The sequence below is a fragment of the Eriocheir sinensis genome, chromosome 8 (genome assembly GCF_024679095.1).
Source record: "Eriocheir sinensis breed Jianghai 21 chromosome 8, ASM2467909v1, whole genome shotgun sequence".
In the NCBI taxonomy this organism is placed as follows: Eukaryota; Metazoa; Arthropoda; class Malacostraca; order Decapoda; family Varunidae; genus Eriocheir; species Eriocheir sinensis.
The window spans coordinates 12,748,428-12,775,583 of NC_066516.1; the positions used below are offsets into that span (position 1 = coordinate 12,748,428).

At 45.4% G+C, this 27,156-nt stretch overlaps 1 protein-coding gene across 1 annotated transcript in view; it reads left to right on the forward strand.

Annotated features, from left to right (window-relative positions):
- Positions 1-9,484: 9,484 nt before the first annotated feature.
- The window catches only part of LOC126995538 (uncharacterized), a 48,849-nt gene continuing 31,177 nt past the window's right edge, over positions 9,485-27,156 (forward strand). Inside the window, exon 1 of the mRNA XM_050855171.1 lies at positions 9,485-9,724. Within this exon, the coding sequence (XP_050711128.1) occupies positions 9,545-9,724 (180 nt within the window). The 5' untranslated portion in view covers positions 9,485-9,544. The remainder of the gene's footprint in view (positions 9,725-27,156) is intronic.

Genomic DNA, 27,156 nt, shown 5'->3' on the forward strand with positions numbered 1-27,156 from the left:
GAGAGATGGTAAGGTAAGTGGAGAGGGAGGGAGAATATTTGGTAGGGAGAGGAGGATGGAAGAGAGAGAGAAAAAGAGAGGGAGAGGGAGGAAGTAAGGTTAGGTTAGGTTAGAGATAGACTGATTGAGGAAGAGAGGGATTGGGGTAGAAGAGGAGGAGGGGGGAGGAAGAGAGATAAAGAGGGGTGGGAGGGAGTGGGCCTTATCAGTGACGTGGGTCGTGTTTGTATTGTGCCCCGTCAGTTCCCAGCGGTGGACGTAACCTTGTGGCCGGCCGATGAGGATGATAGTGGCTTGGTGAGATAAGGAGTGACTGGCTGACTGACTGACTGGCTGACGTGTACATAGACTGCCTCACCACCACCACCACAACACAACACCACTATCATCACCACTACTACTCTCCACCACCACCTCCTCCTCTCCTCCTCCTCCACCTCCTCCTCCTCTTGTCTCCATTCAGCCACTTCACTGTAGACGCGAATTTGTTAAAAGACGTAAGACGAGGATAAGGAGGAGGAGGAGGAGGAGGTAGAAGTCGTGGTCAGTCTTTGTCTCATCTTACACACACACACACACACACACACACACACACACACACACACACACACACACACACACACACACACACACACCTGATTTGACCTCAGTGCCGCCTCGAGGTCACTTGGAGGGTCAAAGGGAAGCCGTAGAAGTATAATAAGTAGAGGCGAGTTTTACCTATTTATAGTTGGTCATGGTCATTGAGTTGTTGTTGTTGTTGTTGTTCATGGTGGTGATGTTTGGTTGTAGTGGTGGTGGTAGTGGTGATGTTGGTCGTTGTGAGGCAGTGATGTGTGTGTGTGTGTGTGTGTGTGTGTGTGTGTGTGTGTGTGTGTGTGTGTGTGTGTGTGTATTCCTCAAGCTAGAGTTGTGACGTCCCACCATTTAGAAGCGCACTCTCTCTCTCACACACACACACACACACACACACACACACACACACACACACTAGAATTACAAGAAAAAAATACAAATAGCGCACAAAAACAAACATTTAAACATCATATATAAGGCTTCCTCCTCCTCCTCCTCCTCCTCTTCCCACACACACAGCAAAGCCTTCAGTCATTCCCCATCCCCACCCCACCCCACTCCTCCACCTGCTCCACCCACACCCGCCACAACTCACGGCTGACCCATATCGGCACCGTGACAGGGAGGAGGAGGTGGAGGGAGGGAGAGGGGGTTCAGGGAGGGAGGGAAGGGCTGAGGCAGAGTGTGGATGAAGACATTGGACACTGAAGGGACATGTAAAGCTGGGTGAGAGATGTGAGGCAAGGATGAGGGAGACGTGGATGCGATGAAGAGGGAATGAGGGAACCAGAAAAAAAGTGGAGACGAGGAAACGGAAGAGGAGGGATGATGGAAAAAGAGACGGAAGAAGGTTACTAAAGATACTGAGAAAGGTGAGTGAGGAAGGAGGAGATAATAAGAGATAGGTGACCAAGGATAAGATACGGGGAAAAAAGAAAAGCCAACGAAAGAGATATGGAAGAAAAAAGGTTACAGAGGAAGAAATATGGAAGAAATTAAAGATGGCGAAGAAGAAAATATGAATGAAAAAGGAGAGGAAGGAGAAGATATGGAAAAAAGAGGGGAGAAAGGAAGAGAAGGTTAGTGAAGATAAAGAAGAAAAAAGAAGAGAGAGGGATTTAGTGGAGATGTGAGGGAAGAAGAAAAGGGGGTTAGGGGAGAGTGGAAAGAGGGGAGTGAGGGGTATGGAAGGAAAGGGAGGATGGAAGAGGAGGGTTAGTAAAGACTGCAAAGGGGGAGGTTAATGCCAAGGATGAAGAGGGAGGAAGGAAGAAAAGGGGAAGGAATGGAGACGAAGGAGGAAAATGAGGTGGGTGGAGAGGGAAGGAGGAGATAGAAGGAAGGTAAAGGAGTTGAGAAAGGAAGGGAAGGAGGAAGAGCAGGGTTAGTGGAGGCTCAAAGGGGAAGGTAAAGAAGGAAGAGGAGGAAGTAGATGTAGAAGGTAAGGGAGGGGAGAGGGAGGGAAGGAAGAGCAGAGGCAGGAAGGGGAGTAGCAGGGGAAGGGAGGGGGGAAGCGATTGGGGAAAGGGGGAGGGGGTTGAGGTCTGAGTGCATCATTGTAGCCTGGCAAGTAAAGAAACGAAAACAGCCGTGTATTGAGGCTGGTGATTAACCTCGAGACGTGGCCCACATTGCAAGGCCGCGGAGGACCAAGAAGAAGAAGAAGAAGAAAGAGAAGAAGAAGGAGAAGAAGAAGAAGAAGAAGAAAGAGAAGAAGGAGAAGAAGAAGAGAGAGAAGAAGAAGAAGAAGAAGAAGATGTAGATGAGAAGTTTATGAAGAGAAGGAAAGGTAAATAAAGAAAAAAAAAACATGAGAAAGCAAATAGGGGAGGCATATGGAGGTAAGAAAATTTTGCTTGAGCCAGACAAAAAAAAGAAGTTTGAAAGAAGAAAAAGACAAGGAAAGCTAGAGAATGCGGAAGAAGTGGATGAGAAGGAGAACTAGAAGAAGAACAGAAAAGAAGATTGGTTGGCGCCAGACGATAATGGTAAGAAGAAAAGAAAAAGAAAGAAGAAAAGACAGAGAAGGGGAGGAAAAGGTGGAAGAGGAGGAGAAACACATGGAAAGGAAGAGAAAGTAAATAGGAATATAAAAGAGAAAGAATAAGGAATAAGAATAGAAAGCTTTACAAGAGGGAGAGAAACATTCAGCTATAGGGATTAACGAGGAGGGGTTGGAAGAAGAACAAGAACAAGAAGAAAAAGAAGAACATGACCAAGAAAAAGCTAGAGGAGAGGAACAATTGCAAGAAGCGTTGAAATATAAGGAAAGGATTAACGAGGAGGGCTTGGAAGAAGAACAAGAACAAGAATAAAAAGAAGAACAAGACCAAAAGAAAGCTGGAGGAGAGGAATAACTGCAAGAAGCGTTGAAATATAAGGAAGGGATTAACGAGGTGGGGTTGGAAGAAGAACAATAACAAGAAGAAAAAGAAGAACATGACCAAGAAAAAGCTAGAGAAGAGGAACAATTGCAAGAAGAGTTGAAATATAAGGAAAGGAAGAGAAGATTAGTTGGCGCCAGACAGTTCCAATTTACACCTCAGCAGGTAGAGGGCGTGGTAGGACGGCTGACGAGTGGCGGCGGCGGGGCGGCGGGGATTGCAGCTGCGGGGGCGACGGCGGGGCGGTGGGGGCGACGGGGGCGGAGGTGGCGGCTGGCGGGGTGATGGGGGTCGAGGGTAAGGGTAGACGAGGGATTAATTAACTCCTCAGGTAACTCACACCTTTAAGAGGATGTGGAGGATTTGCCTTTTTTGTGTTCTGGTGCTAGTTATGTAATGATGGTGACGATGATGGAAATAAAATGAACGAATAAAGTAAATAAAAAGGTAATGATAAGAGTGGCGGGTATTGAATTCATAGTTGTAGTTTGTTTTGTTGAGGAACTTTAAACTCGTCCAGTGCAGAAGATAAAGAGAGTAGTGATTGAAAACTGCATTGATTTTTTTTTCATTTTTTTTTCAATATGAGGTCACGGATTTTGAAGGGTCGTGTGTGTGTGTGTGTGTGTGTGTGTGTGTGTGTGTGTGTGTGTGTGTGTGTGTGTGTGTGTGTGTGTGTGTTATCAGTATGGTTTAGGAAGGGAAGGGACAGGAAAGAAGGAGTAGGAAAGGAGGGGAGGGGAAGGAAAGGAACTGGAATGGAATGAAGTTAAGTTAAAAAGAAAGGAAGGGCAAGGAAAAGAAAAGAAAATTAAAGAAAAAGAATGGCAAGACTATAAAATAAAAGAAGGGGAAAAACAAGACAGGAAAAAAAGAAGAAAAAAAAGGTTGTATAAGAGAAGGAAAGGGAAGAAAAGACACCACGAAAATTGTTTAGGAGACGATCTGTACTAACATTTACCAGGACAAAATATGAATGAGAGAGACAGAAGTGTGACTGTGCGTGTGAGGAGCGGATCAAAACACAACACAACGCCTTAAGGGGCTTACACGGGGCAACTTTTTCCTGGATCTTCAGTCAAACCACGATTTCCACAGGCCTGGCTCTCAAATTTCCGTGGTTTTCTGACGTGTCCACGATCTTCCAAAGCTACGGTAGAATTCCTTGAAGGACGACGGTATTACTCACCATCATCATCAGCAGCAATAACAAGAAACAAATGAGAACCACGCCAGCGGAAATCGTGGTTTGACTGAAGATCCACGGAAAATTTGCCCAGTGTAATAACCCCTTTACACACACCGCATTCCCTCTGCCCGCAACTATGGAAGCGCCTGAGATGTGGACACGTGTAACGGGATAGAGCGGTTGGTTAGAGTGGGTAGCAGAGTCCCCCCATGTCATGCTCAGCGGAATCACGGTCGCGGGGAGATAGAGAGACAGATAGTAGGTGATTCTTCTCCATTGTCAGATCTGCTACCTCCAAAAGTTTGACATATTGGACGTGTAGATACAGAGAGGGAAGGGAAGGGAAAGGAAGAGTAGGAAAGGAGGGAGGGGAAGGAAAGGAACTGGAATGAAATGACGTGTAGATACAGAGAGGGAAGGGAAGGGAAAGGAAGAGTACGAAAGGAGGGGAGGGGAAGGAAAGGAACTGGAATGAAATGAAGTGTAGATACAGAGAGGGAAGGGAAGGGAAAGGAAGAGTAGGAAAGGAGGGGAGGGGAAGGAAAGGAACTGGAATGAAATGACGTGTAGATACAGAGAGGGAAGGGAAGGGAAAGGAAGAGTAGGAAAGGAGGGGAGGGGAAGGAAAGGAACTGGAATGAAATGAAGTGTAGATACAGAGAGGGAAGGGAAGGGAAAGAAAGAGTAAGAAAGGAGGGGAGGGGAAGGAAAGGAACTGGGATGAAATGAAGTGTAGATACAGAGAGGGAAGGGAAGGGAAAGGAAGAGTAGGAAAGGAGGGGAGGGGAAGGAAAGGAACTGGAATGAAATGAAGTGTAGATACAGAGAGGGAAGGGAAGGGAAAGGAAGAGTAGGAAAGGAGGGGAGGGGAAAGAAAGGAACTGGAATGAAATGACGTGTAGATACAGAGACGAGCTGAGTAGGCAACACTGACGGCTTACTGTAATGTCTGCTGCTCAATGTTGGTAGGTCGGTATTCTGAGACGCCTCCGCCCATGTCTCGTATCAACTACTTCCAAATGCCTAAAAGGAGGTTAGTCGGATTCTCATCAGTACTTTTTGTCATGTTCGTGGTACAGAAGCTTTGTCAGACTACCACCAGGGTCATGCGAAGGTCTTGTAAAATGTGTGCAACTTTGGCGCAGAAATGTTTAACCCGGTAGCAGCGATAGGCCAAATTTGTGGCTTTACCATGAACCAGCGACGAGCCTAATTTTTGCCATGATATAAACCCCCCAAAATAGATGATGCATAAACTGATCACAAATGCGTTGATATATATTATGAAATGGTTTGCGTGAGTGATGATTTTTCTCATTTTTCTCGCTTAGAGGGACCTTAAAGAAACATGATCCCCGCAGTTACCTTGTTAATAATGTGGGCTTTAAACATGACGGCCGTTTAGATATTTATGAGATATTGAAGCCCTCATTGTCGTACGCCTTTTAGAATCATAGTCAAGAGAAAGAAGAAAATAAAAGAAAGAGAGCGTTGATACCATTAGCTCCGTGTCATCTCTGCTTCAGAATCTTAATAAACATGTGAGACGTAAGCACACGTGGGAGAGAAAACGCAGCCTCAGTATCCCAAGAACTCTGACTCATCATACGCCTTTTAGAATCATAGTCAAGAGAAAGAAGAAAAAAAGACAGCGTTGATACCATTAGCTCCGTGTGATCTTTGGTTCAGAATCTCAATAAACATGTGAGACGGAAGCACACGTAATAAGGAGAGAAAACGCAGCCTCAGTATCCCAAGAACTCTGAGTCATCATACGCCTTTTAGAATCATAGTCAAGAGAAGGAATAAAAAAAAGACAGCGTTGATACCATTAGCTCCGTGTCATCTCTGCTTCAGAATCTTAATAAACATGTGAGACGTAAGCACACGTAGGAGAGAAAACGCAGCCTCAGTATCCCAAGAACTCTGACTCATCATACGCCTTTTAGAATCATAGTCAACAGAAAGAATAAAAAAAGAGCGTTGATACCATTAGCTCCGTGTGATCTTTGGTTCAGAATCCCAATAAACATGTGAGACGGAAGCACACGTGGGAGAGAAAACGCAGCCTCAGTCTCCCAAGAACTCTGAGTCATCATACGCCTTTTAGAATCATAGTCAAGAGAAGGAATAAAAAAAAGAGAGCGTTGATACCATTAGCTCCGTGTGATCTTTGGTTCAGAATCCCAATAAACATGTGAGACGTAAGGACACGTAGGAGAGAAAACGCAGCCTCAGTATCCCAAGAACTCTGAGTCATCATACGCCTTTTAGAATCATAGTCAAGAGAAGGAATAAAAAAAAGAGAGCGTTGATACCATTAGCTCCGTGTGATCTTTGGTTCAGAATCCCAATAAACATGTGAGACGGAAGCACACGTGGGAGAGAAAACGCAGCCTCAGTCTCCCAAGAACTCTGAGTCATCATACGCCTTTTAGAATCATAGTCAAGAGAAAGAATAAAAGAAAGAGAGCGTTGATACCATTAGCTCCGTGTGATCTCTGGTTCAGAATCCCAATAAACATGTGAGACGGAAGCACACGTAGGAGAGAAAACGCAGCCTCAGTATCCCAAGAACTCTGAGTCATCATACGCCTTTTAGAATCATAGTCAAGAGAAAGAATAAAAAAAGACAGCGTTGATACCATAAGCTCCGTGTGATCTCTGGTTCAGAATCCCAATAAACATGTGAGACGGAAGCACACGTAGGAGAGAAAACGCAGCCTCAGTATCCCAAGAACTCTGAGTCATCATACGCCTTTTAGAATCATAGTCAAGAGAAAGAATAAAAAAAGACAGCGTTGATACCATTAGCTCCGTGTGATCTCTGGTTCAGAATCTCAATAAACATGTGAGACGGAAGCACACGTAGGAGAGAAAACGCAGCCTCAGTATCCCAAGAACTCTGAGTCATCATACGCCTTTTAGAATCATAGTCAAGAGAAAGAAGAAAATAAAAGAAAGAGAGCGTTGATACCATTAGCTCCGTGTCATCTCTGCTTCAGAATTTCAATAAACATGTGAGACGTAAGCACACGTAATAAGGAGAGAAAACGCAGCCTCAGTATCCCAAGAACTCTGACTCATCATACGCCTTTTAGAATCATAGTCAAGAGAAATAATAAAAAAAGACAGCGTTGATACCATTAGCTCCGGTGTGATCTCTGGTTCAGAATCTCAATAAACATTTGAGACGGAAGCACACGTAGGAGAGAAAACGCAGCCTTAGTCTCCCAAGAATTCTGACTCATTGATACGAAGAAGATACAGACATAAATGGAAGACAGCGCGGCTTGAATGATACATGTGCCGGGACGCTTGTAAAGGTCATCATGTATACGAGATTGAGGAAGGAAGACGCGGAGAGATACAGAGTCATTAGCACGACCCCTTCGTCTTACGTCTTTAGGTCATAGACACGAAGATAGCAAAAGTGCAGACTGATAACGCAACATTTATATCACTGATTCCTGAAAAAAAAAATTATACCCGCTGGAGGTTAAGAAATATAGAGGTACTAGAGTTAGAGGAGATAGTGTATCCCTGTTGAAATCATTGACTCGGTAGATATTGATACATAGACAATATTGAGTTTTTTTTTTTTTTTTTACAGTAAAGGAAGCAGCTCAAGGGAAAAAAAAAGCCCGCTAATCACCGCCCCTAAACAGGTAGACTAGATATTTGACCAGGTGTAGGTAGAAAGGATATCGATACCTGTACAGTAATTACAGGTTTAGTGGATATTAGGTGCAGTTAAACATCAGGTAGAGTTAGAGTGGATATCGATACCTATACAGTAATTACAGGTAGAGTAGATATTAGGTGGATATTAGGTACAGGTAAAGAAAATATCGATCCACATATGATAATTACAGGTAGACTTAGGGGAGGTACTGTATACCCCCATTGAAATAACTGAATCGGAGCTATCAGTACTTATAAGATACATAACAGAGCATTAGTGTTATTCATGCGTGGAAAACATACAAAAAAAAAAAGAATAACAACTTGCATACAATTTTCCTTCTGTTTCTCTGTTCTTTCTTTAATATGTTAGGATTTTTTTTTTTTCCTTCCGTTTTCTTCCTTTTGTTTAGTCGTTGGGCTGTCTCATTAATGTCACTTTTATTTGTAACCTTGGGGGAGGAGAGAGGGGAGGGGATTTTCTTTTTTATTTCTCTTTTCTTTCTTTAATATGTTAGGGTCATTTTTTCTCTCCTTCCATTTTCTTTGTTTTGTTTAGTCGTTGGTCTGTCTCATTAATGTCACTTTTATTTGTAACCATGAGGGAGGGGAGGGGAGGGGACACATTGGGGGAGCATGGGGTGGGGGGTGGGGGGTGGGGGGGACTAGTCGTGGCATCCCTCAACACCAGCAGGAGAGTGAAGTCCGTGTACCCTCTCGGCCAGACGGACTCAGACAGACAAAGACAGAGAAATTAAACACAAACACTTAAGTAGTTTTCCGTGTTTTGGGGGGCTGTGTGTGTGTGTGTGTGTGTGTGTGTGTGTGTGTGTGTGTGTGTGTGTGTGTGTGTGGCTACTACCTCTGTACAAATGTGGTTTTATTTGTATTTATAGATATAGAAGAGGAGAGAGGGATTTGGTGGAGATGTGGACTTGTATCTATTAAGTCTATCTATTTATCTATTTATCTATCGTTCCCTTGCCTCCCCACAACAAAGAAACTCATATTGTCCGTAGCCTTTATTTATCTATCTATCTATCTTTATCTATATGTATATCTATCTATCTATCCTTCCTTTGTTTCCTCCCCAGAGCTCCCCACGATTCACCCTGTCCCTCCCTCCCCATTCATTTAACTATCTTTCCCTCACCTCCCTAATACTCATCTATCCCTTCCCTTTTATCTACTCTGTATACATTAATCTATCTATCTATTTGCATCTGCACTCCCCCTATTGCCTCCCCTACATCTACCTATCTATCTATTTGTATCTACACTCCCCCTATTGCCTCCCTTACATCTACCTATCTATCTATTTGTATCTACACTCCCCCTATTGCCTCCCTTACATCTACCTGTCTATCTATTTGTATCTACACTCCCCCTATTGCCTCCCTTACATCTACCTGTCTATCTATTTGTATCTACACTCCCCCTATTGCCTCCCTTACATCTACCTGTCTATCTATTTGTATCTACACTCCCCCTATTGCCTCCCTTACATCTACCTGTCTATCTATTTGTATCTACACTCCCTCTATTGCCTCCCCTACATCTACATATCTATATATTTGTATCTACACTCCCCCTATTGCCTCCCCTACATCTACCTATCTATCTATTTGTATCTACACTCCCCTTATTTCCTCCCCACAACATCGAGACTCACCCCGCCCTTCCTCCCCAGCTGGACTCTGGTTACGTCATCATGCCGGGCTGGGACGGCCGCCTCGACTCCAGCACCGACGGCGATGACGACGACCCCGGCCTCGACTACCTGGACAGCCGGCCCGGCGTGCCCCCGCCCCCCTCCGGCATCGTGTTCGAGGGCGAGGCGGTCATCATCAACGGGAGAAGCAACCTGCAGCGGCAACCCAGGACCAGGAAGGTGGGTGGAGGAAGGGGAAGAGGAGGGATGGGACACTTCTGGATAAGGGACGGTGAGGGATGGAAAAGGGGATAGGGGGGAATGGAAAGCGCATGGATAAGGGATAGTGAAGGATGGGACATGTGTGAATTAGGGGCAAGAATATCGGGGGACGTGTGTGAATAAGGGACAGTGAGGGATGGGACACTCGTGGATAAGGAACGGTGATGGATGGGACACTTGTGGATAAGGGACAGTGAGGGATGGGACATGTGTGGATAAGGGAGGAAGGACCAGGAGGAATGGAGAGAGATGCAGAGGTAGACCAAGGAGCTTCACCATTTCAACCCCGCGGAGATCGAGTGACGTCAGGGAATATCGGAGAGGGAAGGAAGAGGGAGAAAACGTACAATCATCACTACATAAAAAGAGGAGCAGAAAGTAGAATGAGACTAAACTGTGGCACGTATAGGTTAAAAAAAAAAAAAAACGTGTATCACTTTGAGGCACTTAAGAGATAGACAGTTTATTTTTTTTATTTTTTTTTTACATGAAAGGATACGGCTCAAGGGCAACAAAAAGGGTAAAAAAAAAAAAAAAACCCGCTACTCGCCGCTCCCACAAAAGTAAAAAAAAGTCAAGAGTAGCCAAAAGAGAGATACAGACCTCACTTTCCTAATCAGACGCCCCGTATATGATATGTCTTCTTACTAATGTCATGGGGGAGTAGACACACTTTAATCCTCCCGAAATTGACCTCTCTTTCGGCCACCTCTTTCAATTCTTTTTTTTTTTTTTTTTTTTTTAGGAGCAGCGAGTAGCGGGCTTTTTTTTTTTTTATTAATGTTTCCTTTTTTTGTGGCCTTGAGCTGTCTCCTTTGTTGTAAAAAAAATAATAATAATAATCCCATCCGCGTGAAGCTCCCCGGTCCCCTCTCTGTGTCTTGATACGAGACCCACGTGAATAAGGAACGGAAAGGGAAGTCGTGAGTCTGAAAGAGCCGAAGGGAAGTTTGAAGTAGATGAATAAGGGAAAATTGAATACCATAATCATATCCTTTAAACACGCACTAGAGAAAAAAATTTTAAAAGTTGTAAAATAAAGAAAATGGATCCTGATATTTCTCCATCAGACGAGTACCAAAGCCATTATTATCATTGAATACACATTAAAAAAAAAAAAATAGAAATCCAAATCACTGACTATCCATTAAACACGCATTAGAAAAAAAAATAAAGTTGTAAAATAAAGAAAATGAATCCTGACATTTCTCCATCAGACAAGCACCAAAACCATTATCATTGAATACACATTAAAAAGAAAATAGAAAACCAAATCACTGAATCATATCTGTATAAAAACTACATAATCCATAATCACTAAATACGAACAACGAGAACAAGAAATGAATAAATAAATAAAACTAACTGATTCACAATATTTCTCTATCAAACGCTAACAAAAAAGAAAAACACAAATACTGAATCATTATATCTGTATAAAAACTACATAATCCATAATCACGAAATAAAAACAACGAGAACAACAAATGAAGTAATAAATAAGACTAACCGATTCACAGTATTTCTCTTATCAAACGCTAACAAAAAACACAAATACTGAAACATCATTTTTTATCGCTGTGCATATCATCGGAACTCGTGACTTGTGCTACATTGGGGAGCACTAATAACCCCGCAGCTTTATGACCCCGATGGAGGACTGGCTGACTGACTGGCTGGCTGGACGCAACATTATGAGGGGGCGAGGGGGGCGAGGGGGGGCGTTGATTTAATGGCTCACCCTCATCATTCAACCAGTCGCTTCACCACACGGCACAGCGGCTTCATTTAGCGACGATTGGGAGAGTGAATAGAGAGGAACAGTGGAGCGTTCGGTGTGTTGTCTGTCTGTCTGTTTGTCTCTGTCCCGGGCTGGTGGTGGTGGTGGGGAAATAGGGGAGGGTGGGGGGGTGCAATGACGTGCGGGAAAGATAGAGTTCATAATGGAAACGGTCGTGTGTGTGTGTGTGTGTGTGTGTGTGTGTGTGTGTGTGTGTGTGTGTGTTGATTAATGGTAAAAGGTTTGGTGAATAGTAATGGATGGAGTATGTTTGTTTGAAGGCCGTGAATGTTTAGTGTTAGTGTTGATACCCTCACTGTTTATTCGTTTATTAATTTTATTCTTTGTATTCATTACTGTGCGTATCATGAATTAATTTTGAGTGTGTGTGTGTGTGTGTGTGTGTGTGTGTGTGTGTGTGTGTGTGTGTGTGTGTATAGGTCTCGCTGTGATGTGATAGGTGCCGTATATAATAATATAAAAAAATATTGTAATTCGATCATTCGCACCCAAAGCATTTCAACTAAAGTAACGGGAAGCATACCCCAGAAGGCGCGTCGCTTCACTCACCCGCCGACTCCACCCGGGCAAGCCTCCACCACGCAGCTGCCCTTCCCATCCTTTTTTTTTTTTTTTAAGATTGTACCACGAAAAAGAAAACAAAAATGAGTGCTACCTATTTCAGTCATCGAATGTCACACTAATGTAATACACACTAATTATTGTCATCTCGTCCTCGGTATATTGCATTTTGTGAAATTTGTGAAAGAGGAGTCAGAAGCACCGTTGCCAGATTATCGTACTCAGAGCCTCGTATTTAAAGGTTTCTGAGCCATAGCTACTACGAAAAAACACCAATAATTAACCATTTTAACGATAACTCTATATGAAAGCAGTTATTGGGGTCGAGGAGGCAGTTTTTGGGTCGGAAATCAGCAAACATAGGAGGCTGAGTACGACAATCTGGTAACCGTGGTCAGAAGTGTGTCAGCGGTGCCTGGTGGAGGGGTGGTGCCGGGGCTGCTTCGTGGGGCTCGGGGCGGGGTAAACTCCTGCCTCGTCACCGCCATCCCCAACGAGTTACTCCTTGGCTGACTGATTTGCTTACTGACACTGGCTAAAGACTGCCTTGAAAGCTTTATTTATCCACACATACACCGTTGCCAGATTATCGTACTCAGAGCCTCATATTTACTGGTTTCTGAGCCACCAATAATTAACCATTTTAACGATAACTATATTTGAAGGCAGTTATTGGGGTCGAAAATTGGGAAACATAGGAGGCTGAGTACGACAATCTGGCAACGTTGCACACATAGACATTTGTTTCCTTACATAAGTGTACGATAATTGGTCACGAGTTCACGACACAAACAGGATGCCGGCTCGTGAGGGCGGCTGATAAGAGGTTAGTCCCAAGTCCGTGGTATTATGTCTGAAGGGGCGCTTCTTGTAAACATCCGTGGCGTGGAAAACCCAAATATATACGTTTAAAATAACAAAAATAAGACTAAGAATGTTACCTAACTTATTAAATTTAGCCCAGCCCGTCAAATGGTAGCCAGTCCCCCTCCTTCAAATTGTAGTCTGCCTCATTATCCGAGACTATCTAGTTTTCAATAATGTTATGTTCTCCGGCAGTATTTTATTAGTTTGAGTGAAATAAATCTTTCTTGGGGCGTGAAGCAGATATATAATAAGCTTTTGTGTTGTATCGTCGTTTTATTCTAACCCCCCACTAAAAAAAAAATAATAATAAATAAAATAATAAAAATAAGACAGAATGTTACCTAACTTATAAAATTTAGCCTAGCCCGTCAAATGGTAGTCAATTCCCCCCCCCCCCCCTAAAAAAAAAATAATAAATAAAATAATAAAAATAAGACTAAGAATGTTACCTAACTTATAAAATTTAGCCTAGCCCGTCAAATGGTACTCAATCCCCCCTCTCCCCCTCCCCCCCCGCCTTCAAATTGTAATCTGCCCCCTCTCCTTTAAATGGCAGCCTAGCCCCTTTCAAATGACAGTCTGAGCCCCTTCAAATGATAGCCTCTGGCCCTTCCCCTTCAAATGATAGCCTGTATACCCTCCCCCTTCAAATGGTAACCTAGCCCCCGCCCCTCCTTTAAATGGCAGCCTAGCCCCCTTCAAATGGTAACCTAACCCCCCTCCCTCCTTTAAATATCAGCCTAGCCCCCTTCAGATGATAGCCTATTCCCCTTCCCCTTCAAATGGTAGCCTAACCCCCCTCCCTCCTATCCCTCTTACGTCCTTGCAAATACATAACACCCAACAGTTTTATTCATACCATTTACGAATCAAATAGTTGAGGCACGATTCACAATGTATCAGACGCCTCTCATTTTTCATTTTACTTTCCGCCCTTGAGCTGCCTCCTTTACTGCATGAAAAATAATGAACATAAGAACAGAAGAACATAAGAACGTAAGGAGTCTGCATTTCCTTTCGCAACACCGACATGAACTTTCTTTTGCCCTTCATACACTTTTTTTTCTTTTTTTTTCTTTTTTTCTTTTTTAGCGCTCGGAAACAATAAGCAGCTCTGGTTAGTGTATTATTGTATAAGACACAAAGGCGGACCTTGACAACGCCACCCACTCGAAAAAAAAAGGAAAAGAAATAAAAAGAAAATGTACGAAAGGTTTATGTGGGCCAAGAAAAGAGGCATGAACGTATAAGTAGTAGTAATAGTAGTAGTAGTAGTAGTAGTAGTAGTAGTAGTAGTAGTAGTAGTAGTAGTAGTAGTAGTAGTAGTAGTAGTAGTAGTAGTAGTGGTAGTAGTAGTAGTAGTAGTAGTAGTAGTAGTAGTAGTAGTAGTAGTAGTAAAAATAATAATGATGATAATAATAATAGCAACACAAAACGTAAAAATGGTTTCGAAAGTAAAATCAACATCAAGAAAGTTACTGGAAACGTCGGCAACTTAGATGTGATTGTCACGTTGACTTATCCAATAGGCTTACTCTCTCTCTCTCTCTCTCTCTCTCTCTCTCTCTCTCTCTCTCTCACACACACACACACACACACACACACACAGCCTTTCTCCTTTACAACGCCTTACTAATGAGCCTGGAGGCGTGTGCAACAACTGAAATCAGAACTTTTTTATTGCTGCTAACTTCTTTTCACTTTAGAAAGTCGACTTGCGCGCCTCTGTGTGTGTGTGTGTGTGTGTGTGTGTGTGTGTGTGTGTGTGTGTGTGCATGGATGGCTGCGTGCGTGTGCCTAAATCAGCCAATTATTGATCCAGCGTGTGGGCGAGAGAGTGAATCAGAGTGTGAGGCGTTCAGGGGGAGGGAGACAGACGAGGGAAATTGGAAAGGTAAATGAGGTAAAAGGAACTCAAATTGGGGGTGAGGAAAGCCCTGGTGAGTCGTGTGAAAGGCAGGAGGGAGAGAGAGACAGGTATATGGGGTGGAAGGGGAGGCTGTGATAGGGGGGATCGGTGGATATATAGGGCGACAGGGGAGGCTGGGATAGATAGAAGGGAGGTAAGGATGTAGGGTGGTAGGGAGGAAGGTGATAGGGTGGAAGGTAGATAGGTAGGTTTCTTGATTCGTTAGGTAGGTAGTGAAACGGATGAGGGAGGAAGGGAAGGGAGGAGTAGGAATGGAAAGGAAAGGAAAGGAAAGGTTATCTGAGAAGGGAAGGAAAAGAAAAAAAAGAGAAAGGAAGGAAATGAAGGGAAGGAATGAAATAGATTGGAAGGGAAGGAGTGGAATGGAAAGGAAAGGAAAAAGAAAGAAAGGAAGGAAAGAAAAGGGAAAAGAAGGAAAGGGAAGGAATGAGACTATAAAGGAAAGGAATGGAAGAAAAGAAGAGAAATGAAAAATAAGGAACCAAGTCAAGGAGAATTATATAGAAAGAAAAGAATGCGGATGTAAAAAGGAGGAAAGCTAAGAGAAGTAAAGAAAAGAATTGGAGATGGAATGGAAAGGGAAGTGAATAGAAGAAAAGACAGGAAAGAGAATGGAAAGATAAGATAGGAAGGAAATAGTAATGGAGATGAAGGGAACAGGAAGGCCAGAATTAAGGGGTCATGGCCTTTGAGGGAAATATTGATAATGATTCACCTGGATGAACTGATAACTCCCACTTACCTGCCCTCCCCACCTGCCCACTTACCTCTACTTGCATCCCCCACCTGTCCACTCCCTCACCTGCCTTCCCCCTCTACCTCTTCCTTTTCCAACTCCCGCTCCCCTTTCACCTGGTTCCCCCGTCTTCCCACTCCCCCTACCTTTCCCCAATCTCCTCTCCCTTTTCCTTCTCCCTCTTCCTGTCTCATTTGTCCTCCCCACCTGTCACCTGTATCCCCCCACCTGTCCACTCCCTTACCTTCTTTTCTTCTCCCCTAATTCTTCTCCCTCTTTCTCTCTAATTTCTCTCCTTACAATATGCACCCCCAACCCTCTTTCCTTCCCCTTCCTCTCCCTTCTCTTTCTCCTCTCTCTTCCTCTCTGTCACCTCACCTCTCCACCTGCATACCCCACCTACCTATTCCCCTACCTACCTTCCTCCCCTTTTCTCTCCCTCCCCCTTTTTTTCCCTTTCTCACCTGTCCCCTTTACCTGACAACCTGAACTCCCCCCTCTACTTACCCTCTCCCCAACTGCCTCCCCTCTCCCTTCTCCCCTCTTCCCTCTCCCCGCATGCATCATTTAGAGGGGAGAAAGTAAGTGCTCATCATTGAGGTAAATGTTCCGTTCACCCATTCCACTCCCCCTGTTTCTCTCTCTCTCTCTCTCTCTCTCTCTCTCTCTCTCTCTCTCTCTCTCTCTCTCTTTTCATCTGTATAGCTTTCTATCTATCTATCTATCTATCTATCTATCTCATCTATTCAATCACTCCCTACCCATGTTCTCTTTTTCTAGCCTTCTCTCCTCTCTTCTCTCCCATTCCCTGCTCTACCCTTCCCTTTCCTTCCCTTCCCTTCCCTTTCCCATCCCTTTTCACCCCTTCTCATCCCATCGCTTCCCTTCCCGTTTTCTTCCTTTCATCTCTCCCCCTCGCACACTCAATTATTATCTTCCCATCTATCCATTAAATTCTAATAAACAGTATAATTCTCTCTCTCTCTCTCTCTCTCTATCTATCTCTCTCTCTATCTATCTATCTATCTATCTATCTCTATCTATCTCGAAATAACGTTATGTCCTCGTAAATCCCGCGCAGCATCGGTAAACACACTCATTATATTCACCCCGCGCCGTTACCCTTGCAAGCCGTGATGAATGGAGGATAATTATTGCTCGCCTGTGATTACAACGCGAATTTGATTGAACTTTTGAAGGGCCTCCTCTAATGTGTCTGTCTCTCTTTTTCCATGTTTATTTGCTTCCCTTTCTTCCCTTTCATTCCATTCACTTTCCTTTCCTCTGCTTTTTTTTTATTTATGTTCTTTCGTTCTCGTTGATCCACCTCCCTTCCTTCCCTTCCCTTCTTTTCCTTTTTTATGCTATTTGAAGGGCCTCCATTGATGTACTTTTCTCTCTTTTCCGTGTTCATCTGCTTCCGTCCCTTTCCGTTCCATCTCTTTCCTTTCTTTCACTTCCTCAGCCATTCTTCTTCGTTTTCTTTCTTTCCTATGTTTTTTTTTTTTTTAAAGGTTGTCCATTAATGTAGCTTCTCTTTTTCGTGTTCATCTGCTTCCCTTCCTTTCCCTCCTCCATCTTCCTTTCCCTTACATTGCCTTCATTTTCATTCCAATTCCTTATTTCCTTATTCATTCATTTTCTTTCCCTTCCCCTCCCTTCCCTTCTCTCCCCTTTTCATTTTACTTCTTCCTTTCCCTTACTTCGCCTTCCTTTTCATTTCAATTCCTCATTTCCTTATCCATTCTTCTCCTTTCCCTGCCCCTCCCTTCCCTTCTCTTCCCTTTTCATTTTTATTATTTCCCTTTCATTCCTCTTTCCTTTCCATTAATGTGCCTTTCTCCACCCACCGTGATCGTCCTCTTCCCTCCCTTTCACTTCCATCTCCTTCCTTTCACTTCCTTTGCCATTCCTTTTTTTTTCTCTACTTACAATATGCACCCCCAACCCTCTTTCCTTCCCCTTCCTCTCCCTTCTCTTTCTCCTCTCTCTTCCTCTCTGTCACCTCACCTCTCCACCTGCATACCCCAACTAACTCTCTACCTTCCTCCTTCTCTCTCTCCCCATTTCTCTCCCTCCTCTTTTTCTCTCTCTCTCTCTCACCTGTCTCTCTCTCTCTCTGACAACCTGAACTCTCTCTCTCTCTCTCTCTCTCTCTCTCTCTCTCTCTCTCTCTCTCTCTCTCTCTCTCTCTCTCTCTCTCTCTCTCGCTCTCTCTCTCACTCCCTCTCTCTCTCTCTCTCTCTCTCTCTCTCTCTCTCTCTCTCTCTCTCTCTCTCTCTCTCTCTCTCTCTCTCTCTCTCTCTCTCTCTCTGTTTATCTGCGTCCCTTCCTGCCCTTCCTTTCGCTGATCTTCCACCTCCTTCCTTTCATTTCCTTATCCAGTCTTTTCTTTTCCTATGCTTCTCTTCTCTTTCCTTTCCTTCCATTCTATTCCATTCCATTCCATTCCATTCCATTCCCAATTTACTGAACTTTCCTTCCTTCCCTTCCTTTCATTTGTGCTTTTTGACGTACTTACACACACACACACACACACACACACACACACATTTGTTACGTTAGTCTTTTATTTTTCTTCGTAATTCTATTTAAATGATGATTGTGAGTTTTCCTGTTTTTTTTTTTTTTTTTTTTTTCCTCTTAAAGTGAAAGTCGTGATTTTTTTCCCTCTTCGTGTTACGTGATGTTGGTCGTTTGTTTTTTTGTCTTTCTGTCTTCATTAAATGCGCATTGTAATTGTTTTTTCAGTGATTAATGTTTTTTGTGGGGGAGTGATTATCATTTTCTTCCTGTTACCCTTCCCCTCCCTCTCTCTGCCTCTGTCTGCCTCTCTCTACTTGTCTATCTGTCTATCTATCTCTTCCTCTTTCCTCTTTCCCCTTCTCCATTTGATACTAAATGCAAGCTCGCTCTCTATCAATATGTCTTTCTCTATTTATCTCTAACCCATCAGTCTATCCACTTATTAACATTCCTCCTATTCTTTTTCAATCACTAGCATTCCACTATTCTCATTTCTTTACTCTTTTACTCTATCCCTTCCCTCCTTGTCTGTCTTTATATCTATCTATCTATATCTATCTTTTTCCCTATGTTTTTATGTTCTTATGTTCTCCCTCCCCACTACTTCTCCTACTTCCCCCTCTCTCCCTTACCCACCACCTTTTTCCCTCCCTCCTTCTTCCGTCCCTCCCTCCCCTCTACATCTCCCTCCCCCCCTCTCCCTCTTTCCCCTTCTCCATTTAATACTATATCCAAGCTCGCCCTCTATCAATATATGTTTCTCTTTATTTATCTCTAATCTATCTATCTTTTTCCCTCCCTCCTTCTTCCGTCCCTCCCTCCCCTCTACTTCTCCTCCTTCCCCCTCTCTCCCTTTATACCACCTTTTTCACAATAACCAGGTGGCGCAGGTGAATCACGCTCCCACCCACACAACCAACAACACCTCGAAGTCACCTGTGTCACTATAAACTTTCCGTCACCCCCTCTTACCTCACTTCCTGCTCCTCCTCCTCCTTCTCGTCCGTCACCTCAACCCTTGCGCTCGTTATCAGGGCACTGAATGACACACACACTGAGATCAAGGGCGAGGAAGCCAGGAAAGCCCGTAATCCTGATAAACATAAAGCCTGATTGTGGTAAAGCCCTGAGAAGTATGTATGTCAGGTGTATCCGTGGGTGTAGGTGTCTGTCTCTTTTCCGTGCTCGTTCTCTTCTCTTCCCTTCCCTTCCCTTCCCTTCCCTTCCCTTCCCTTATCTTCTCTTCCCTTCCCTTCCCTTCCCTTCCCTTCCCTTCCCTTCTCTTCTCTATCCTTCCCTTCTCTTCCCTTCCCTTCTCTTCCCTTCCCTTCTCTTCCCTTCCCTTCTCTTCCCTTCCCTTCCCTTCCCTTCCTTCTCTTTTATTTCACTTCCTTATCCATCATTTTCTTCTCGTTCCTTTCCTTCCCCCTGTAGGGTTGATAGAGCCATTCCTTACCTTTTATATCCTTCTCCATTCTTATCTTTCCTTCCTTCCCTGTAGAATGCAGGTGTATAAGCATAGGTGTGTGCATATATATAGGGTTGAGGGGCTGTATAGTGTGCAAGAGGGCAGGGTGATGTGTTCTATGACGTTTAGGGTGTAGGTTTTGAGGGGTGTAGGCAGCGTTAAGTGTAGGGTATAGGGTGTTGTGGTGTGTAGGTGTGTAGGGTATAAGTAGGGTGTCGGGGATGTAGGCAGCCTCGTGTGTCGTAGTAGTAGGATGTGACGTGTGTGATCTGTAGGGTGATAAGTTATTGTGGTGTGTGGATATCAGGGTGGAGGGTGTTTGGTGTGAGATGTGTAGAGTGTGTCGTGGTGGTGTGTGGTTCTCGGGAGTGTATAGGCAGTGTGATATGGGTGTAGGGTGATGTGTCTTAGTGAAGGGTGATGTGTGGTTCTCGGGGGTGTATAGGGAGTGTAATGTGGGTGTAGGGTGATGTGTCTTTGGGCCAGTTTCACAGTTCCCCATGATGGGTTAGTAAGCTCCCAAACCAGTACCAGAGCCTTCGAAATTTCCTTGTATAGTGTCTACTGTTTATATTTAAGTTCACAAATTTAATGAAACTATACAGGAAAAGTCTTGTGTATTTAGTGTGGCATCGAAGACCTCACCATTTTGGGTTGTATGGGATTCTATAGTTTGGTTCGGGCTGTTACGAAGACGCTGTGTTGGACTGTGAAATCTGCTCTTAGTGATGGAGCTCAGCAGGGTGTAGGGTGTCGGGGTTTAGGCAGTCTGATGTGTTGCAGGGGAGGGAGGCTTGTAGGGGCGTCGGCCGTGTCCATGGCAACCCTCCGCTCATTACCGCTTCTTGCCTAATCAGCGGCTTTTTACGACCTGTTCCGTGCATGCTAAACCAGTCACAATCAGCACGGCCGCGGCTTGGGAGATATCAGATAGACATGGCACCCCTTCACCCTCACCCTTTCACCCTCTCACCCCTTCACCACCCCATCATCCATTCATCCTCACCACCTAGGCAGCCCTTCACTCCTTCTCTTCCCTTCATTTCACTTCCTTGGTCATTCCTTTCCTTCCATTTGCTTCTTTTCTTTCCTTTCCTTCCCTTCCTCTCCCTTCTCTTCCTTTTTTGTTGTGCTTTCTTTCCTTTCCTCCCTTTCATTCTTCTTTCCTTTCCTTTCAGTCCACAAGGTTCTCCAGCAGCCCACCTTGCAACTAGATTCTTGAGTCGAGTATGCATCTATATCTATCTAGTTATCTATCTGTCTTCCTCCTTTTCTCAGTTACAACCATACCCCACTGAATCTATCTATCTATCTCCCTCTTGCCTGCGTGTCCTGAGCTTCGGTGTTGCTTGATCGCCGTTGCTTCCGTGCGGGCGTGACGCAGAGCAGCCGGAAAAATCCTCGAGTTACTAAATGTCACGCCGCGGAAGTCAGAAATCGATGTCCGTCACGTCTTGGCGAGGCGAGGCGAGTCGAGGCGCTTTAAGTCGCCGCCGCCGCCCCCGCATGGATTTAGGAGACCGAGCCAAAGCATGACTGGCGGGGAGCGTGAGCATACACGTGCTGGCCGCATTGTGTTCCCTCGGCCAGATTAGGCAAACGAATACGTAATAATGCGGTAGTCTTTATGCTCCTCTAACTTTACACAGAACGCTCGCTGCCCCCGTCACGACTCGGCGCACGCTGTATGTAAACATGGAGGTCTTGGGGCGCGCACACGTCAGACCGAGCCGCTGTCTTTGCCCTTCTGAGTCATGTGTGTGTGTGTCCTGATGTGTTGTTTGAGGCGGGGCAGCATTACAACTTGATGCATACTGTATGTAAACGTGTAAGTCTTGGGGCGCGCACACGTCTGACCGAGCCGCAGTCTTTGCCCTTCTGAGTCATGTGTGTGTGTGTCCTGATGTGTTGTTTGAGGCGGGGCAGCATTACAACTTGATGCATACTGTATGTAAACGTGTAAGTCTTGGCGCGCGCACACGTCTGACCGAGCCGATGTCTTTGCCCTTCTGAGTCCTGTGTGGATCCTGGTGTGTTTCTTAAGGCGGTGCAGCGTTAAGGTTTAGGTCACAACTTGGCGCACGCTGTATGTGAACATGGAAGTCCTGGGGGGTCCACACGTCTGACCAAACCGTTGTCTTTCTCCTTAGTCTTGTCTGTGTCCTAATGTGTTCCTTGAGGCGGTGTAAGGCGTTGAGGATTTGGCGGACTCAAAGGAAAACGTGACGGTGCTTCCAGGTCGTTCCGGCAGGTCGTGTGTTGAGGTCGTGGCGCATCTTGTCCAGAGGAAGCACGAACATCCCGCGAAAGAATGGAGCCTTTTGTATTTCCCCGACCTTTTGCTTTTTTTTTTCTCTCATTCGTTTCGAGGTGAAGGCGACGGGAGGTGGAGAAAGGAAAGGGAGCAGCGGAGACTGCAATGACGGGGCTGATCAAGTCTAGGCCGGAGGCAGGGGTGGGGGGGTGGGGGTGGGGGGGGCAGATGAGGCTGAGACTGAGGTGAAAAGTTAAGCTTGAGGTGTTCGAACCCGTCACCTGAGGAAGAGTGTCTGCCCCGGTGTGAGATGAAATGAGGCAGGGCGGGGCAGGGCGGGGCGGGGGAATGGGGCGGGAAGGGGGGGCGGGGCGGCCTAGCAATACACACTGATTACCATGTAGGCCACAAGTTCACGCGCCACCCATACACTCTTCCGCGAAACGTCGGTGGATCCTCCCTCCGCCAGCACCGTCCTGGGTCTATATTCTCTTCCTTCTCTTCCCTTCTTTTCCTTTCTTATGTTATTTGAAGGGCCTCTATTGACGTACTTTTCTTTCTTTTCCGTGTTCATCTGCTTCCGTTCCTTTCCGTTCCATCTCCTTCCTTTCTTTCACTTCCTTAGCCATTCTTCTTAAACGTATCGGGCTCTCATTTTGACTGTTTCTCAAGGCCACAGGGAAGATTAACCGGGTTTTTATGGATAAATTTCCCGTTCAAGATGAAGAAGTCGTGGAAAACTATAACCAACACAAATTAGTTCATGATAATCCCAACTACCTCTACAAGGGGCTTCACAAACAGGCGAACAGAGGTGGCAATACTGGACCCATACTCTTAGACATTTCAGGGCTTACTTACATACCTACATTTTCATCAGGCTTTCGGAGAGGTTTTGAGTATTTCCATGCGTAGTTTCATGCATGAGCTTAGTGATCATGACAAGATTTCCAGGGGTAGTTTTATGAGCCTGGTGATAGTGTGACAAGATTTCCAGGGGTAGTTTCATGAGCTTAGTGACAGTATGACAAGATTTCCAGGGGTAGTTTTATGAGCCTGGTGATAGTGTGACAAGATTTCCAGGGGTAGTTTTATGAGCCTGGTGATAGTGTGACAAGATTTCCAGGGGTAGTTTCATGAGCTTAGTGATAGTATGACAAGATTTCCAGGGGTAGTTTTATATAAGCCTGGTGATAGTTTGACCAGACTTCTGCACCATGAACGTGAAAAAACACTCGTGGGAACCAGACTAACCTCCTTTGTAACCTTTGGAAAGATGTGTTGTTATAGCCGAAAGCGTCTAAGAAATAAGAATACAGGGAAAAGTGTTAGTCTAGTGGTTGTGTTAGTATTTCCATGGGTAGTTTTATGAGCCGAAAGCGTCTAAGAAATAAGAATACAGACAAAAGTGTTAGTCTAGTGGTTGTGTTAGTATTTCCAGGGGTAGTTTTATGAGCCGAAAGCGTCTGAGAACAAGGGGCATGTCGAGATAACAGCGACACTCATGTTCCATTCTCGACGCGTTGGACAGCACACCCACGACCTCCCCCTTCCCTCCCTCATCTCCCCTCCCTCAACACCCCGCCGCCACGCCCCCGCCACCTCGCCATTCATCACCACGAGACGCAGCCACTCGCATCTGCAATAAATCAAACTCAGCTCCCTGTCGGCACGAGCTTAGCATACGCCCACACACACACGCCTACACACCCACCACCCCCTTGACGTCCCTTGCTGGTGGAGGCGGAAATAATACCTCCATACGTCCCACTCCGCCGCCAACCAGTTCGACTCCCCTCCACCCATCACCCCATCGGCTCTCATTATCGTATTACCACACGAGATGGCGCCCCAGAAAGTGTTATGGATGGCTCTGGCGGAACAAACTCGACGGAATCTCTGTTATAATAATTGTGCGACGAACCTGGATTGCTGTGTTTGTCTCCGGCTGTCAAGCGGGGAGGGGGGGGGGAGGGGGGGAAGGTGTATGGGTGGAGGGGTTGGTGGTGTGTGTGGGGATGGGGTGTTGGTGGTGCAGGGTATGCGTTGGCGGCGGCAGGGGAACTGGAGCGGAATTCTCAAACGCTTCCACCTCCCACATCAACTATTTCCAGAGGCCGAAAAAGGAGATTAATCACGTTTTCAAGAAGGTTTTTCACATTCATGGCACAGAAGAAGGCTCACACTACCATCAGGGTCATTAAACTACCCCTGAAAATGCCCCAAAAGCCTACACAAGCCTTGTCAAATATGTGTACTAGGGCGCCGAAGGGTTTGAGAATACGGGCCTGGAGTGTAAAGGCGAGACAGCGATGATGTAGGCCGGTGATGGAGGGTGTGAGGAGCAGTGTTACCAAATTATCAGGGCACCTCTGCTCCCGAAACTGACCTATGTATCTTTCGGCCACTCCTCTCTTTAGTGGGAGCAGTGAGTAGCGTTTTTTTTTTTTGTTTCCTTTTTTGTTGCCCTGAACTGTTTCCTCTACTGTAAAAAAAATAGAAGACAACGTTTATCATATACAGCTCCCTTTATCTCACCAAAGCGTCACTTCTTCCTTCCTTTAGCTCACCCTTATCTTCCTTCCGCCCTCATAGACACCCAGAACTGCCGTACCCGCCCGCACACATAACGATATTCAATTAAAGTTATCGTTGAAACCTTAAATTATTGACGTTGTTTTTGCGATAGTAATGGCACAGAAACCGGATGAATACAATGGGCTGAGTATGATAGTCTGGTAAAACTGGACAGAGGAGGGAGGGGAGAAGGGAGGCGAGGGGGCGAGGAGGGAAGGGGGCGAGGGGGAAGGTGGGTAGGGGGACGGGAAGGGATGAGAAGGGGGTGAGGTGGAGGGGGGGAGGTTAACCAAGCGTGCCGTGCCAAAACAAAACCACCTCCAGGGCACCGACACGAAGGCAGAAAGTGGAAACAATGAAGGCTCTTGCTCAACGCCCCCGCCGCCATCAGCACGGAGGTGGCGGCGGCGGCGGTGAAAAGAAAGACTGAAAGAAAGAAGAATTGCGACGCGGGGCGGAAGAGAAGAGGTTAAGAGAGTCACTTAGTGTATTGTGTTGAATGAATTGATGAGAACTACACTTGTCTTGGGTGGAGAGAGAGAGAGAGAGAGAGAAAGGAAGCAGAAACAAGTAGGCAGATAGACAGACGAGCAGAAAGACGGCCTGGGAAGAGAAGGGAAAGAAAAGAAAGGGAAGGGAAGGGAAGGGAAAAGAAGGAAAGGGAAGATAATTACACTTTCATGGGCGGAGGAAAGGAGAGAAAGAGGGAGGAAGAGAAGGGAGGAAGCGAAGACAGGCAAGCAGATAGACGATTTGATGAGATGGGCGGGGAAGGGAAGGGAAGGGAAGGGAAGGGAAGATAACTACACTTTCATGGGCGGAGGAAAGGAGAGAGAGAGGGAGGGAGAGAAGGAAGGAAGCGAAGACAGGCAGTTGGATAGACGATTTGGGAAGATGGGCGGGGAAGAGAAGAGAAGAGAAGAGAAGAGAAGAGAAGAGAAGAGAAGGAGAGGGAAGATAACTACAGTTTCTTGGGCGGGAGGGAAAGAGAGAAGAAGGTAGAGAAGGAAGCAGAGATAGGCAGACGAGTGGAAGGAAAGGGAAGGGAAGAGAAGGAAAGGAAGGGAAGAACGGGGGGAAAAACAAGGAAAGGAAGGGAAGGAGGTATAACGAGATATCACTCATTCATCGACCAATCCAAGTGACAGCAAAGGAAGGGAAGGGAAGGGAAGGGAAAGGAAAGCAAAAGAAAGCAAAAGGAAAGAAAAGGAAAAAAAGAACGGGAGATACAAGGAGACATTACCCACCCATCATCCACTCATCCTCCAACCATGATCCACCTGACAGTAATAACGGGCGGGCGTGACGCGGAGACGAGGTGTGACGCTTCCACTTTCACCGCTCTCCTTCCGCTCCAGAGATTAGGTCACGTGAGGGTGGCGGAGGTCAGGGCAAGGCGGATCACGGAGGCATAACACGTCACGACATGCATGGAAATAGAGGTTCTGTGTGTGTGTGTGTGTGTGTGTGTGTGTGTGGTGAGATGGTTTCCTCCTCTCCCTCCTCCTCCTCCTCCACCTCCTCTTCCTCTTCCTCTTCCTCTTCCTCTTCCTCCTCCCGCTCATCATCATACTCACTACCTCGTCTTCCTTTCGTTCTTCACTTTCCTCTTTCCTTCCTTCCTTTGTTTCAGTTTCCCCTTCCTCTCTTCCTTCATTCATTTTCCTTTCCTTTAGTTTCCTTTAGTTTCCTTTCCTCCTTCCTTCTTTTCCTTCCTTCCTTATCTTTCTCCAATATGCAGATAATGATGCATGTGGAGATGAGAGAGAGAGAGAGAGAGAGAGAGAGAGAGAGAGAGAGAGAGAGAGAGAGAGAGAGTTATAATAATGAGATTCCACTCACTCCCCTCTCTCTCTCTCTCTCTCTCTCTCTCTCTCTCTCTCTCTCTCTCTCTCTCTCTCTCGCACGGTACCTTCTCATCCTCGACTTAGCCCGTTTGTTCTCCTCTTCCTCTCTCCTTCTTCCGGTCTTCCTCCTCCTCCTCCTCCTCCTCCTCCCCTCCCTCCCATCTCTTTCGTCTAGCGGTTCTTCCCTCTTCCCATTCATTCCTCGCCTCGCTTGAGTGGGAGGCAAGGAAGGGGAAAGGGGAGGAGGAAGAAGAAGGGGAAGAGGGGAAGGGGGGGAGGCAGATTAGCAGAGACGGAAGTGACAACAAACTCTGACTTCCTCTGCTAGTATTATTTTGGTCTGCTGGAGATGAAGGGGAAGGGAAGGGAAGGGGAAGGGGAAGGGGGGAGGGAGGGGGGAGATGATGACGGATGATGGTGGTTTGCGAAGATGGGCTGGAAGTTGAAAGAGAGGAAGAGGAGGAGGAGGAGGAGGAGGAGGAGGAAGAAGATGTGTTTGGAAACGTGCATTGAGGAAGAGGAAGAGAAGGAAAAGTAGTAATAAAAGTAGAAGAGGAAGAAAAACAAGAGAATAAAGAAAAGGAATAAGAAAAAGATTATGATGATTAAGAAGAAGAAAGGAGCATTAGAGAAAAAAAGGAAAAGAACAAGAAGAGAATTAGAAATGAAAAAAAAAGGAAGAAAAGATTATGATGAAGAAGAAAGGAAAATTAGAGAAAAAAAAAACTAAAAGAACAAGAAGAAGAGAATTAGAAATGGAAAAAAAAGAGAAGAAGAAAAGATAACGATGAAGAAGAAAGGAGAATAAGAGCAATGGGGGTGG